This window comes from Podarcis gaigeae (assembly GCF_964106915.1).
Source record: "Podarcis gaigeae genome assembly, chromosome: 18".
Classification (NCBI taxonomy): domain Eukaryota; kingdom Metazoa; phylum Chordata; class Lepidosauria; order Squamata; family Lacertidae; genus Podarcis; species Podarcis gaigeae.
Window position 1 is genome coordinate 9,429,902 of NC_139696.1, and position 16,376 is coordinate 9,446,277.

A 16,376-nucleotide genomic window follows, 5' to 3' on the forward strand; every position below is an offset into this window, starting at 1 on the left:
GAGCAGACCCCCTGAAGTGAACAGGACACGTCAGACACTTTTGAGTTGCCCACGTTAAAAGAAAAACAACAACCAATAAATTCAATACCGTAAATAATTTGGTGGGTATGCTGAGTAGGACTTGGTTTAATATACAGTATACATATGTTACAGGGGCAGCAAGTTGAGACATTAGGGATTCAATAATATGCTATTATATTTACACATAAATGTGTATGTATTAGTATATATTTGCCATTATATATGTGCGGGGGTTTTGGTGTGTTTATAGGGATATGTGTGTGTGTATCCCTATTATATATGTGTGTGCATTCAATTTGCCTCTTATTTATATGTGGGTGTGTATATCCCTATTATATATGTGCATGTGTGTTTGTGTATGCAATTTGCCTCTTATTTATGTGCATGTATCCCTATCATATATGTGTGTGCATGTGTTTGTGCATGCAATTTGCCTCTTATTTGTGTGTGCATATGTTTGCGCATGCAATTTGCCTCTCACTTATGTGTGCATGTGCATGCAAGTCGCCTCTTATTTATATGTGGGTGTGTATATCCCTATTATATATGTGCATGTGTGTTTGTGTATGCAATTTGCCTCTTATTTATGTGCATGTATCCCTATCATATATGTGTGTGCATGTGTTTGTGCATGCAATTTGCCTCTTATTTGTGTGTGCATATGTTTGCGCATGCAATTTGCCTCTCACTTATGTGTGCATGTGCATGCAAGTCGCCTCTTATTTATATGTGGGTGTGTATATCCCTATTATATATGTGCATGTGTGTTTGTGTATGCAATTTGCCTCTTATTTATGTGCATGTATCCCTATCATATATGTGTGTGCATGTGTTTGTGCATGCAATTTGCCTCTTATTTGTGTGTGCATATGTTTGCGCATGCAATTTGCCTCTCACTTATGTGTGCATGTGCATGCAAGTCGCCTCTTATTTATATGTGGGTGTGTATATCCCTATTATATATGTGCATGTGTGTTTGTGTATGCAATTTGCCTCTTATTTATGTGCATAGGTGGCGCTGTGGGTGAAAGCCTCAGCGCCTAGGACTTGCCGATCGAAAGGTCGGCGGTTCGAATCCCTGCGGCGGGGTGCGCTCCCGCTGCTCGGTCCCAGCGCCTGCCAACCTAGCAGTTCGAAAGCACCTCCGGGTGCAAGTAGATAAATAGGGACCGCTTACCAGCGGGAAGGTAAACGGCGTTTCCGTGTGCGGCTCTGGCTCGCCAGAGCAGCGATGTCACGCTGGCCACGTGACCCGGAAGTGTCTCCGGACAGCACTGGCCCCCGGCCTCTTAAGTGAGATGGGCGCACAACCCCAGAGTCTGTCAAGACTGGCCGTACGGGCAGGGGTACCTTTACCTTTACTTTTTATCCCTATCATATATGTGTGTGCATGTGTTTGTGCATGCAATTCGCCTCTCATTTATGTGTGTGTGCATGTTTTTGCGCATGCAATTCGCCTCTTATTTATGTGTGCATGTGTCTGTGCATGCAAGTCGGCTCTTATTTATGTGTGCGTGTGCATGCAATTCGCCTCTTATGTGTGCAGGCGTGTATCTATTGACCTGCTGTTGGCTCCTGAACTCTCCTCCAGCACTGGAAATACATGCAACCCTCAAAACACCCCACAAACAAGAATACAAAGAGGCAAGCGGGTCTCCTGGTCCCGCCAGAGCCTGACCCAGTGCTGCAAATCCACTTCTCCGCCTCACATATGTTTTATTTACAAAGTAGCGGGGGGAAGGCAGTGCAGCGTCTGGGGGTCTTGACTTTCCCCCTCCCAGCTCACCCAAAACTTGTGATTTGAGAGAGGGGGGGCGTCCCATGAGGGAAGCGGACCCCGCGCCCCTTCCTTCCTCCTGAGGTAAAAAGGACCCCAACCGCCTCCCTCATAGAAGGAGCTACGCACGGCGTTGTGAGGCGGGGCTTCCGTTCCGAGGCGGCGGCGGCGGCGGCGGAATCCCCTCCCCTCCCCCCCTCTCCGCAGGCCCGGCCCCCTTTCCCTGAGGTAAAATAAGACATAAAGCGATAACACCCCCCTCCTCCTCCTCCTCCCGTCGCGGTAATGGACGGCAGCCACACCGACACCTCCACACACGCCAAACCCCCCCCCCCCGTCGCCGTCTTCGCAAGGCCCTTACCACACTCGCCAACACTCTCGGCCTTCCCGGGGCTGGCGACCACCACCACGACGCTGCTGCCGCAAGGCGCCGCCCCAGCGGCCTCCAACGGGTCTCCTCGGAGGCAGGTCCGGGGGTGAAGCAGTCGGGGCGGGCTGAGGGATGTGGGGGGGGGAGGGGCGCCTCCGCCAGCGGCCGTTGCCAATCTTCTCCTCCTCCAACGGCCGAGGAGGTCCCGCCCTCCGCCGCGCGCGAGATTGGCTGGCCGCTGGCGAGTGAAGGGCAGGCGCGAGGACCAACTCCGGGAGGAAGGGGGAGGAAAACACCGCCACGGCTGGCCACGCCCCCTCCTCGCTCTTCTTCATCATCATCAAGCCACGCCCCTTTCTCTCTTTTTTCTGGTCAGCCCAATGGCAAGAGCTCTCGAGCCTTTCCCCCGCCCTCTCCCTCTCCCGACTCCGGTATTGGTTGAGCCGCAGAACCAATGAGGAAGGCGGGGGAAGGAGGTCAGTGGCAAGCTGCGCTTCTGATTGGCTAGAGGGCGAGGCTGAAGGGAGCCCACGGGACACGCCCTTTTCTGGGTCCTCCTCCTCCTCTCGCACTGGGCTGAATGGTAAAGCCAGCACCGGCGGCCTACGTGAGGACGTGCACACACAATCAGCGTGCAGGAAGAGGAGGGGGCTGCAGGGTTATGAGAACCAATGAGGGAGGGGCCGCTGGACTGGCTGGCTTCTTTTCCAGCACCAGCATCGCGGGCGCCCCGGAAGGGAGGAGAGAATTGGTTTGCAAATTGGATCAAGAGAAGATCTGCACCCTTTCCCCCCTAATCTCTCCAATTCACCGCCCACCTCCCGCAATCTGCACCCCACACCCTTGGCACAATGCATTGTTATTCAAAACAGTTCTGAGCAAGGAGCGGGCAATGTAAACATAAATGGGGGCCGAAGGTCACCACAGTACTGCAAATCATAAAAGCATGCTTTTGAGGCTGGGGGAGGGGATCTTGGGCTTTGGGACTCTCCCAAGTTCAAATGCACGCACCTGGCAGGATGAGCTTTCGCTTTCCTAATCTGCCCTTCATACAGATGTAGGGTATTGAGCCAGCTGGTATTCTTTGGAAGAGAAAGGACAAAATAAAAAACGCAGAATGCTTCCAAAACAAAACAGGAATTGGCTCAGAAGGCAAGGAAAAACACATCAGATGGTTATGGAAACAGGTTTCAGAAGGAAGGGTGTTTCATCTGGAGAAGGTGGGGTGGGGCGTGCATAGGAACCCTCTTCAAATACTTGAGGGTCTCCTACAGAGAAGAGGCCAGACTAGATCAAATAGACTTAACAGTAAAGAGGGTAGACTCATTTTAAGGTATGGAGGATAAAGAGCAATTCATGGAGCCAACAGCCTATAGAGATCTACATGCTGCAAATGTTCAAGCACCTGCTGAAGAGTCTAGCTCAGACTCCTTGATTTATTATCTTACCCCACAGCCTTGTTTTAAAAAGACAGCTCTGACCACTGCATTTTTTAAATCACTCAGCCAAAGTCTAAGCCATTGCCCTAACACATAAATCCCACTACATGCATTTGATGGAGCCCTTTGAATCACAACCAAAGCCAACTAACTGGAAGTCTAACGAGTTCACATCTTCTGATGAACAACTGTAAGCAAGAAAAGTCTTGCATTGTGAGCCTTAGCATCTATCCTTCTGTGTCCATTGGAAATTACTCCTTAGGACAGGCAACCTTCATATTTTAAGAGCCAGAATTGTCCCTCAACACGTGATAGCAAATTCCAAGTTTAATAATCTTGGCCTCGGAAAGTACAATCCACTCTTTGTGTTTCTGTAACATAACTATTCTTTTCGGCCAAAGCTAACACAAGGTGGTGCCTTCCATATGTTTGGGATTACAATTTCCATCAGCCTCGGCCAGCATGGCCAATTGTCAGGGATGATGGGAGGCGTAGTCCGTATGAGGGACAATAACTTCCTGATCCCTTGCAAAGGGACTATGGGATGAAGGCAGGGGCTGATGGGAGTATTATTATTATTAATAATAATAATTACATTTATTGGCCCCTTTTTACCAAGGTGATGTTATAAGAATTTTAAGGTCATATATAAAAAACTAAGTGTTCATAACTGTATATATAAACCACGTGTCTGAAACCCCACAGATTAGGTCCTGAACAAATTGACCTCAAATATTTCTCTGGAAGGTCAAAGTAGGAAACCTCCCCATTGTCTCTTTCCTCACAAATCCTGTCCTCAGGGCACATTCAATATATGAACAGGGTGTGAGCCTGTGACCTATGACCTAGATTCAGGAATTAAGTAGTTATAATAACAAAAGCGTGCCCAAAATCCAGATAATGCAATCAGGTATAGTGGTACCTCAGGTTACATACGCTTCAGGTTACAGACTCCGCTAGTCCAGAAATATTACCTCGGGTTAAGAACTTTGCTTCAGGTGACCTTGGACTCCCAAGGTGGGCAATTTAAAATGTCTATATAAGGGCTTGCACACCTTTGTTCTGGGTCCTATACCTCTTTCCTGCATGTTATTTTCTCCTACCGATAGAGAACCTACAAAAGAACTCTATATGGGCTCTTGGCTACCCTATAAGGGGAAAGGAGCAGTTTTATTACTTATAACAGTGACTCAAAGCAACCTCCAATATATAAAACAGATTCATACATAAAAGAAAGGGAAATTTAAAGACAATCCTATATTTAAAAGGAAGTTTTAGTCTGAAAAATCTGGAGGGCACCAACTTGGAGCATAGTCTGGACCTTTATGAATCAGTTCTTCCACAACAAGCTATGCAATCAAAAACAACAATAAAAGTTTAAACAAATTTATTTTCTCACAGTCCCTGAAATTGCTGCTACTGAGCATTTTTCCTCAATTTGTAACCGGTGTTCATTCCACATGCTAAAAACAGGCAGTCAGCTATTTCAAGATAAGGTTGTCAACTCCTTGATTAAATGTGGGGTAGGGGGAGCAACAGCTGGGCTAAAAGTTATCTAGATCTCCAGCCACACAGATCTAATCATCACCAAACTAAAAACCGAATTCCAAAATTTAATCAGGCACATTCTCTTTGATATGAAAAGGTATTTTATTTTTGAGAACTTTTGTTTGTACAAAACTGTGGCATAATTCAAAAGTCATAAAAGTTTCCAAACAATATTATACATTTATAAGGAGGTAAAGAGGCTAAAAAGGTTAAACAAGCACATTTATTCCAGTCTGTATGATGTGAAGAGTGATTTAATATCAACTCTGCTTTATCCTGAGGTATTAAACTGTAAAGTTTTGGTATTGTTTGAAGCAAGAATGACCAACCACCAAATATACAACCAAGCCTTCCCATGTCTAATTTCCCATTCTAAGAAGATAAAAAGGAATATTCAGACATGCACAAAGCAGGACACTGATCTAAAGCTAATGATCTAGAGCAGCGGTAGTGACATTTTTGAATCCCAGGAGCAAAAAATTTGTTAGCAGTTTAGAAAATTCAGTGCTTTTCCAATGTTCAAAGCTCAGTCTTTCACAGCAAAAAAAGCAGTAAAAAGGCACTTCCAAATGGCTTTTGTGTGTTCCCATATGGCACTATTAAGTAGGAAGCAGCACCTGGCTGATTAAATGTGGAGACTGAGGTAGTAACTTTTACATAAAGAGGGTTAAGACAAGTAACCAGTAGAGAAGGGGGCTTTTAGCAAAAAATGTCAACACTCCAAGAATCAAGGGGTCTCAAATGATCACTGTGGCGGGTCCTAAACGGACAATAGTAAAAAATGCTGTGATAACAGTTTTTAAAAAATGCTGCCACAAAAAGATCAAGAGCATCAAACTTAACAGTAAAAAAATCCATAGATCAAAGAGATTGTTCTAGCAACCAAGCCATGTACTAGGTTTTTAGTTTTGAAAGAAAATGACACCCCATTTAAAAAAACTGCAATTCTGTAGATTTTAGTAGCACACAATGAGAAATTTGCAATTCCTACAACCATGAAGGTTTCCTTTAAAAAAAAAGATGCAATCATTCCTACAAAAATACATAAGCAGGTTCCTCGACCTTTATAGTTATCAGGGAAGGGAGACAACAGTGACAGCTTTTCTGAAAGGCTATTTATTTAAATAAAACCCCGTCAAAAAACCCCACAAGGTTTTGCTTTTTTTAAAAAAAACTTAATGAAATTAGAAGTGCTTTTTGGAATCACCGTCCATTGCCATAGCCAGGGAAGAGCTGGCTCAGGAGGGTCTGCAGCAGTTCATTCACTTGCATTGTATAGTTTTTGCCAAGATCATAACGGCAGGCTGGGCAGCTGTAGACTTCTGCTCGGAAGGATCGATCTAGGCAGTCCTGGGGAGTAAAAGAGACATCAAAGAAATGAGAATTTTTTAAAGACCACTAGCATACTAAACAAAGGGTGGCGTTGTGGGTAAAACCTCAGCGCCTAGGACTTGCAGATCGTCACGTCGGCGGTTCGAATCCCCGCAGCGGGGTGCGCTCCCGTTGCTCAGTCCCAGCGCCTGCCAACCTAGCAGTTCGAAAGCACCTCCGGGTGCAAGTAGATAAATAGGGACCGCTTACTAGCGGGAAGGTAAACGGCGTTTCCGTGTGCTGCGCTGGATCACCAGATGCAGCTTGTCACGCTGGCCACGTGACCCGGAAGTGTCTGCGGACAGCGCTGGCCCCCGGCCTCTTAAGCGAGATGGGTGCGCAACCCCAGAGTCAGACACGACTGGCCCGTACAGGCAGGGGTACCTGTACCTTTACCTTTAGCATACTAAACAGGGACATAAAACCCATCCACTAAAGGTTTTGTCATAGCTATTAAAGTGCATCTGGTTTTTGTTTTTGTTTATTGATTGCCAAAACCATGAAAGCCAATAGGAGTGTAGTATGTTTCCTTGGAGGGACGCAGGTGGCGCTATGGGTTAAAGCCTCAGCGCCTAGGACTTGCCGATCGAAAGGTCGGCGGTTCGAATCCCCGCGGCGGGGTGCGCTCCCGCTGCTCGGTCCCAGCGCCTGCCAACCTAGCAGTTCGAAAGCACCTCCGGGTGCAAGTAGATAAATAGGGACCGCTTTCTAGCGGGAAGGTAAACGGCGTTTCCGTGTGCGGCTCTGGCTCGCCAGAGCAGCGATGTCACGCTGGCCACGTGACCCGGAAGTGTCTCCGGACAGCGCTGGCCCCTGGCCTCTTGAGTGAGATGGGCGCACAACCCCGGAGTCTGTCAAGACTGGCCCGTACGGGCAGGGGTACCTTTACCTTTACCTAAACAGGTCCCAGTGGGGACCTCTGCTTTGGTGATAAAACTGCCAACATTCACACAAACTGCAGCAAACTTAATTCTGGTAAAGGGCAACAAAGGAGGGTCCTCTGTCAAGCCAGCTATGCTAATTCTTTTATTGTTCTGTAGACTAGGTATATCAAGTTTGTATTAAAAAAACAACAGCCTGTGTTGAGGAGTTATTGCTGAAACTTGTCTGTCCTTTATTAAATACAGTACCAATTAAACCCGCCTGTTTTTGTGAAGGGTGATGAGAATTCTTCACCACACACACAAAGAAAGATTGAATCACCCCCCTGAGATAACAGCTAAAGTCTATACAGAAAAAAGGAGCACAGGATATTTCAGTCACACCCTATCCAGCCATCATCTCACTCTATTCACCTTAAGAGTTCTACGCTGCAACTATTTGCATCTTCACTAATCCCAGGACAAAAGCAATGACCCAATATTGCCTGAGGAGGTACTCTTTCACCTTGCTTCAGCTGACAATTAACTTTTTGAACAAAGCAGGAGACTGAAGTGAGTCAAGGGATGTTACCAGAGGGCATGTGACCTTATCACAGAGTAACTAGGGACAGAGGAAGATTAGGCTACAGATCTCAATACAGCACCTCCTTTCTGCCCTTAAAGGTAAAGGTACCCCTGCCCGTTCGGGCCAGTCTTGCCAGGCTCTAGGGTTGTGCGCTCATCTCACTCAAGAGGCCGGGATCCAGCGCTGTCCGCAGACACTTCCGGGTCACGTGGCCAGCGTGACAAGCTGCATCTGGCGAGCCAGCACAACACACAGAAACATCGTTTACCTTCCCGCTGGTAAGCGGTCCCTATTTATCTACTTGCACCCGGGGGTGCTTTCGAACTGCTAAGTTGGCAGGCGCTGGGACCGAACGACGGGAGCGCACCCCGCCGCGGGGATTCGAACCGCCGACCTTTCGATCGGCAAGTCCTAGGCACTGAGGCTTTTACCCACAGTGTCAAGAGTCTCTTAGTCTCTTGCTGTTCACAGATTACAGTGACTGGCTACCAAGAGCAAGTGGTCTTACACAATTGGTTTTTTGCTGCTGCTGCTGCTTCCTTTTAACAACCTTCAGGGAAGAAAATCGCAAGAATTTTGCGGTCTTGATTTAAGTAGGACCTTCCCATTTCACATTAAATACTACAGTGGAAGATCGGAGTGGCCTCTTAGAACAGGTTAACAAATATTGCAAGATAACACAATTTTTGTACTTTATTCTGCATGCAGCCACCCCATAGGGCAGGGATGGAAAGCTGTGCAGCTCCAGAGGTTAGACTCCAATTCCCATTATTCCTGACCACTGGCCATGTTGAAGCAAGTTGCAAGTCCAACAACAGCTGGAGGTGCGCTGGTTCCCCGTCCCTGTAGAGTTCGGCTCTGCCTACTGGTGACACCTTGTTCACTCACACAGTATTGCACACCCTAGAACAAGAGTGGGAACGCTTTTGGCCCAGATCTCTATCTGTTCTCAGTCAACACAGGCCAACTTTGGTGACCTGCGGGAAGGACAACTCAATTGCCTGCCATCTTGATGGTGCCAGATGATTGACGGATGGTTTTTCTCCCCCATAAAGCCCTTTGCACAGTATTTTTCCAAGCACATGACAGCCAGCAGGGTGCCGGACGCTTGGGAACCAGAGCACAAGGGGCTTTGCCAGTCCTATGCTCAGAAAAGGGCAGAGAAAAGGGCTTGCAATGCTGTCTTCTGCAGGCAATTGGTTATGCGATTGAATAACCAAACTCGTTTGTGCAACCTATTCACTTGCTTCTCACCTGACTGGACTCAGACCAGGCGAAATTTGGCCCACAGGCCTGAGGTTCCCCACCCCTACTTTAGAATGTTTCCAGAGCCATTCATCAGGTTTCAAGTCTTAAAAATTATAGGAAGAGTCAACGTTCTGAAATAGGCACAGCAGTGAAAATCAATGGCAGCTCCTCACCTTGCATACATTGTGCTGGCACACCGTTGTTATTGGCCGAAACACCACTTCCTGACAGCAAATGCACAGGAAAGTTTCTTCCACTTTGTTGAGGAATTTCTGTCGTGAAAAGGGAGACAGAGGAGTTACAGTAATACTACTTCTGTTCTCCTATTGCTTAAACATTAAATGGGCCTTTTCTGCAGTGGCTCCCCACTTGTGGAATGTTCTCCCCAGGAAGGCTGTAAGCTTCCCAGTTGCATGGTAGAGGCAAAGACTTGGTCCCAGCCTTGCTTATTGCTAGGTTTCTACTTTGAGAGAGAGCTTAGGTTTTGTCTTGGGTGCTGCTTTTAATGTGGGAAGCCTTTTTAAAAAAGCATTATGCTGCATGTACAGACCAGGGCAATCCCAAGTTAAACAGAATGCCAATAAGCATTGCTTCTTAACCCTGTTTTGGGGCAAGCAGTACCCGCCCCACACCTACCGGGCCGTCCTTAAGGGCTTCTAGTGCTTCACTCCACAACTTTGCATTGGCTTCGTCATCTTTAATGAGGGCCCTCTGCTTGGGGGTGAGCTTGTAGACTTCAACCTTGGTCTTCTTTGGTGTGCCATCAGGAGAAACAGAGAAGTCCATCTCATTTCCTGGAAACAAAAATACAGGATGTGCTTTATCTCAGTTTTATTTTCTGCCTGCCCCCCTCCAAAGAAGAAAACTGTAGACAATTGGATAAGGTATACTGTTACTAGAAAAATTCCCACTGCATACCCCTTTTCTTTTCTCTATACATCGGTTTTGTGCCACCATGTGCCCCACCACATCTCCCAAGGATGCACATAAAATAAGCGCACCCTTATGTCACCCCAAAGCACCACACCACCCATGCTGTCCAGAAAATCCACCCTGTCCCCCAATCTTTCCTCATTTAAGCCAGATAGTTTAAATCTAGCCTGTTAAAACAAGGGAAGCTTGAATTTCCATATGGAGCAATGTGTAATTCTTACTTTTGGAACCTGTTGGTCATGTGTGCCTCTTTGCATTGTGGGAGACCCTACATCCTCCATAACCCCATTGCCTGAGATCATGTAGGCTGCTGCCTGTCAGGGGAAGTGCCTGAGAAGTTTTCCTTCACACTTTTTAGCTTCAATAAGTGTCAACTGTCTTCAAATATTGTATGGTTTTGCCCAGGTGTGCGATGTTCCTGATTGCCATATCAATCTATCCCTAGGACAGGCATGTCCAAAGTCCGTATCGGGTTCCTAATCTGGTCCCACCGGCCGATTTAATTCGGCCCCCGTGGCAGCATATGTCTTTTAAAAAGCTCAACTACTTTGGTCGGCCCTCACGCATGTTCACTTCATCAAATCTGGCCCTTTGAAAAAAGTTTGGGCACCCCTGCCCTAGGAGAACCTATTTCCAGTGTTAATGCTCTGCATAACCTCTGTTTGGAACTATGTAAATCTTGCTAATCCTCAGAAATTTAACACATCTTGGCTTGCCCAAGCGACTGCAACCCCACCTTATGTGTGATATATTTGTGGCACTGAGGTTAAGGGGATGTCCTCCTCCTGCAGGCCAAAATGCAAACATTTAAAAGATGTGACATGCTTTGTTCTTGGTCTCTCTCACCTCCCTACAGGGGGGGGGGGGGGCGTGCTGCAGCAGAAAAATAAAGATCTACCTTGTTTTCACTGGACCCTGCCTCAGCTCAGCTCTTTATTCTCTGACCGATAACAAATCTGAGGGACTTTGAGTCTTGTAAAAGAAAGCTAGGCCTTAAAAGACACACACACCTATTTTCCATTAGCAGTACCTACCAGATTTCCGCTTCCTTTTCCCTTGCCCCGGGGTTTCAAGCTCTTCTGTTTTCTTACTGTTTTCTTTTTCTTTGTTTGCAACAGATTCCAGATACCCTTCAGGATACTGAATTAGGGATGAGAAATGGTCAGCCTGTGCATAGCCTTCAGAGACAACATCCCTTAATCCAACATTGGCCACTGATCTGGTCTGATCTCACAGGGAAGCTCTTAGAATTCCTTTCTCCTACCATAAGAATGCTGAGTTGCACCATCTAAATCAGGCTTCCTCAACCTCGGCCCTCCAGATGTTTTTGGCCTACAACTCCCATGATCCCTAGCTAGCAGGACCAGTGGTCAGAGATGCTGGGAACTGTAGTCTCAAAACATCAGGAGGGTCGAGGTTGAGGAAGCCTGATCTAAATCCATCAACCACAGCACTGCTCTTGCTGCCACCAGTGCCAAAGACTAATAATTGGTATTACACATAACTGCAGCAATGGGAGGTACAGATGTAAAGCAAAATGTATTGCCAGAGAGCTAAGCTGCCTACTGGATGGCACTGGTGTAAAAGCATCTTCTATCAAGATCTAAGCATGTTCCACTGCAACTGTTGAGCTGAAAAGGGGGACAGCTAGTTTTTTTTCCTAATAAAAAAGCAGCCACTAATTACTGGGGAATGGTTTTTAGCTTAATGTCTACATGGCTCTAACATGCTGCTCAGAATCCGAAAGTTTCAGCAGTAGGTATTGAACACAGGACATTCAATGGGCATTACAGGGAGAGAAAAAATCAAGCACACCTGAACCAGGTGTGCACTCCTGTTCAACTACCAAAGAAAACAAAGCCAAATAAGTGGCCAGAAGCATAACACAATCCTGAGAGGTTACCTTACCCACCATTTCTCTTGCAGCAGCTGGACTCCTGACCCTTCAAAGGACAATGCTTCTCAACACTCTACAGCATGACTTACCTGCATTGTCAGCCCAAGTTTCTTCATCCTCTCCTTCCCTTCCCGGGTCCAAGGGGCTGGCTCATCATCATCTCTCCTGAGCAGGTAGCGCCACACTAAGAAGCCAGATTTCCCTGTTTCAGGCCAATATTTAACAACCTTAAAAAGGAAATGAGAAGAGAGGTTTAAATGCCACACAAAGCTTTCCTGATGAGCCCACCTTGAATCCACATTGCCTTACACTTAGGCAAACTTCCTTACCTTATATATGCCGTCATATCTGTTCCCCTCCTTCGGGGCATATTTGCTATGCCTGCCCCCCTTTGCATTCCGCACCACCCTCACTGGTTTTCCGGCTCTCCAGTCCTTAGCCTCTGAGCCCTCTTTATCATTGATTGGAGCACTGCAGTTGAGCGCCAACGCCCTACAAAATAATTTTGAAAAAGGGAAAGTGTTTGTGGGAACCCAGCCCTTAGTTCTTAAAGAGATCAGAGAGGAGGAGCCTGTGACCCTCCTTTTAAGTCCCATCAGCACCAGCCAGTCTGGCCCACTGTCAGGGGTGATGCAAACAGGAATCCGGCAACATCTGGAGGATCACAGGTTCCCGAAACCAGTTGTAGATCTTTGGTATGGAGATGAGGGCAGAAGACGCAAGTAGCTTTTCTTCCCGCATCACAGAATAAGCCATGGTTAAGGACAGAAAAGCCTCACTTTTTTAAAAAAATTATTTATTTATACAACAAGGAAAAAAACACACACACAAAAACCACAAATACCAAATTACACACAAATTACAAAAATAACCATAGACACATAATTTTCTTGGCAAACAATAAAACATCTATTGGTCTTAACACTAAAGACCCAACTTCCCGTCTGTTCCATATTTCAAATTCATATTACTTATTGCTAATACACTTTTTTTCCATAATTAAACTTATTTTCAATAAATCTAATTTCTTCTATCTATCTAGCAACTATTACTGAAGTTCCTCGAATGCTGCAACAGAATTTAAACTACTATATTTATTTTTCAGATATTCTTTGAAAACCTCCCATTTAGAAACAAATTCCTGTTTTGATTTATTCTTTATTTAGAAAAGCCTCACTTGACCAGGCCAAAAATCCATCTGCTCCCCACACAAAAATCCATTTGCTTCCCGCACTGCTCAGCAAGATGCCTCCAGGAAGCCCATGAGCAAATCGTGAAGGAGTCATGCTGCTTTTCAGCATATTTCCAAAACAAAGCAAAGAGAATGCTCAATGTATATTTCCCATGTAATAATAAACATTATTATTACAACCTAGAGAGATAGTCAACAAAGCAAGAATGTTTCAAGAGCCACCACATTAGGCAGGCCAGTAAACATCTATAAAACACCTGCTTCTTTTCTTTCTTTAAATGCTTGCAAAAATAGGAATGCTTTCATAGCTTGCCATTTCCTGAAAACCCCTTGGAAGATAAGCTCTTTTGCCTCACCTGTTCATGTTTGTAAGTTTTTGATCACAAGACTGTTCAGCTGTACGTTTGTTTCCAGAAAGGTCACGACCTCCGCTTCCCGTGTAAGTGAAAGAATTTCCATGGTCCTGAAATATATTCAGATGGTTCAATCCAGGACTGGGAAAATCCCAATCACCTGGTCACTCAAGCACCTGAATAAACTGGTGTTGGCACATAAAACACTTAGGTACTTGCCAAACTCCACCAATCTGTGCTTTAAAAAAAACCCTGTGGCAACCAAGGAATTTTGCAATATTTTCCCAGCCCAATTTCAAATCACATACATCGCTTAACTGAAATGTTACTATATTATTGTGTCCTCCCAAACTGGTGATATTCAAGAGGATTTTTAATTCCAGTTCTGCCAACTGTGGCTGTGTAGATATATAAAAACACAGCAGCAACCCTGAGCAGCCCTTGGCCTTGCCTCTTACTGTAACCTCTCAAGGACAGCATACTGCTTTTTTGGTGGCATGGGTGATAATGATCATATTGTTTTAGGCAACAAATAAATTGAACAACAGCATACAGCAGACTGTAACTACTATAGGATTGATACATGCATTCATCCAGTACTAACATTGTGTCACACATTATATGACAAACAAAAATAGTATCAACCTCACTGGTTCATACCAGTGTAGATAGAGGGCTTACAGGAGTGTTTCTTACATCTGGCACTCTTTTCCTCTCTACACAACTTACATCATGTTCATGCCACAAGCAATTCATGTTTTAAAGTGTGAAGAAGTAAGAGCAGCACCCCATTGGAGGAGTCCATCCCATGATCCAAACTGGGGTGGGAGAAACTGGGATGGGAGAAAGAGGACAAACCTTTTGCCTAACAGGGTACTTCTTAAGAGCAATTTATCGGGCCTTCTAGAAAAGAGGTGAGAATGATGAGATGAGCTAACTGACACACACAACACTTACTATATCATCTTCGTAGCCGCCTGCCAGGACCAGTGAATAGGCTCCATCATTGCTTCTGCCATGTATACCCGCAACATGGGGCCTGTGGACACCCGACTCGCTTACCTATGGAGGAATGCAAATCCATGAGGTCAAGTACAGGCAGTCACATGGAAGCATTCAATTACCAAAGGATCGATGGGCTGGGGAGATATGGAAACCTTGTAATGGTAATGAACATAAAACACTTCACCCACTAGACCACCTACCCATTGCTCCATTTGCTGTGAAAGTGCAGTTCCCCAAGAGCTCTTCATGTTACATTTCAGGCAGGTAAGTAACAGTGGGAAAAGCAGTATTCCCTTTCTGAACGAAAAAGGTCAGGGCCACAATAATTAAAAAATGGCAGTAGCCACTTGCCAGTCCAGAATTTGTAGTTCTTGCAAACAGAGCTAAATGAGCAGCATCCTGCTTGCCATCAGATTCAAGGGCCTTCTTGCACATTCGTACCCAGATATAAATAGCAGTTGTCTGTTGTTCCCAGGAACACCCACCCACTCCACAATGGAAAAAGAATGGGGCCAGATACAGCATCTCACCTGGACTCTGAACTTCCACATGGTTCCAACTGGAACTCCAGGGATCGGCCCATAGTGGTTGGACGGGACTATGGTACACTCTCTTGTGCGACCGACACATGCCATGCCCTAGAAAATAAAGAATTCACAGATCAAAACAGAAATTGCCACAAATTAGCCCACCAATTTATTGTGCTATTGAGCTATTAAGAGAAGGAGACATTCATCCATTACGTTCCCCCAAATAAAACCCATGTAACAAAGCAGTCCCATCTAAGGTTAGCGCGGAATCATTCCTGCTACCTATTTAACAAATGGGTAGTTAAACCTGCCCTATGCTGTTGAAAGGTAGATGTTTCCACTGCAAGCCACTGTAACTAGCAATTGTTCTCAGGGCTTCCTAAGACAAGCTAGTTGTCAAGAGACAACTCTGCTTGGACCGACTTGCCACCCCTATGACTTTTCTCTTTGTGGAACACAAATGACGTTCTAGTAGATTAGAGAACATGTGAAATACTTTGAGCTGGCTGAGCCATGTAATTGTGTACAGATCTGTCTTGAGGTTTTTACATGTGCCAAGCAGCAGTGCCAGACTGCAGTCTGGCACTTCAGGAGAGCAAAACAAACCAGGATGGACCGACCTTGCCCCAGTCCCGCTGAGAGGATGAATTTGCAGATGCCATCTTGGCTTTCTTTTTGCTTTCTTTCAGCTTCTCACCAGCCAAAACCACCTCACTTGCATCATTGCGACATTCAGGACAATACCTAGTTATCAAAAAATTAAAAAACAGAAGCGTCATTGGGGGAGGGGGGCCAGGATTGGTTCCTAGGGCTATTTTTAATATGCCCTATTAGAAGAAGAAGAAACCTGTTAAAAGCTGCATCCATAATTTCATATACAGTTATATCTAATTTCCCCCAAGATTGCTCAATGTGTGTTAGAGCACAGAGCCAACACTAATGCACAGTGATCCTGACAAAACTCTTTCATCCAGTTTTCCCCCTTGTGAAACTGGCAGTTAGAAGTATATGAAGTATATGAAGACAGACAAAACGGGCAAAACTAAAAAAAAAAAAACATACCCAGCTTAATAACTCAAATGCTTTTAGCTGGGCTGCCTACAGTGGCTTTTCGCAGTCCTGATAGCTGGCAGTGCCAGTTAACATACAAAGAACATGGTATTCCACTGAGCTACAGCCCTCCTACTCTGAGAGCAAAGTTGAGGTGCAAGGAAAAAAGAGGAGAGCCAGGCTGGAGCCCACATCC

The 16,376-nt window shown here is 45.6% G+C and overlaps 2 protein-coding genes across 6 annotated transcripts in view; both read right to left on the minus strand.

Annotated features, from left to right (window-relative positions):
- Positions 1-2,490, minus strand: part of KDM4B (lysine demethylase 4B) — a 183,642-nt gene extending 181,152 nt beyond the window's left edge. For 2 of the 3 annotated variants that reach the window (XR_014559696.1, XM_083720238.1), the window contains exon 1: positions 2,160-2,486. The gene's annotated coding sequence lies outside the window, so the exon portion shown is untranslated. Of the gene's footprint in view, positions 1-2,159 lie in introns of all 3 variants that reach the window. The other variant, XM_083720236.1, reaches the window with a different exon arrangement.
- Positions 2,491-5,233: 2,743 nt separating this feature from the next.
- Positions 5,234-16,376, minus strand: part of UHRF1 (ubiquitin like with PHD and ring finger domains 1) — a 32,601-nt gene continuing 21,458 nt past the window's right edge. For all 3 annotated transcript variants that reach the window (XM_083720324.1, XM_083720325.1, XM_083720326.1), the window contains exons 8-17: positions 15,751-15,874; positions 15,131-15,238; positions 14,553-14,657; positions 13,599-13,705; positions 12,380-12,542; positions 12,140-12,277; positions 11,188-11,293; positions 9,857-10,014; positions 9,394-9,492; positions 5,234-6,505 (exon numbers count right to left, since the gene is read on the minus strand). In XM_083720324.1, coding sequence (XP_083576450.1) covers positions 6,359-6,505; positions 9,394-9,492; positions 9,857-10,014; positions 11,188-11,293; positions 12,140-12,277; positions 12,380-12,542; positions 13,599-13,705; positions 14,553-14,657; positions 15,131-15,238; positions 15,751-15,874 — 1,255 coding nt within the window. In that variant the 3' untranslated portion in view covers positions 5,234-6,358. The remainder of the gene's footprint in view (positions 6,506-9,393; positions 9,493-9,856; positions 10,015-11,187; positions 11,294-12,139; positions 12,278-12,379; positions 12,543-13,598; positions 13,706-14,552; positions 14,658-15,130; positions 15,239-15,750; positions 15,875-16,376) is intronic.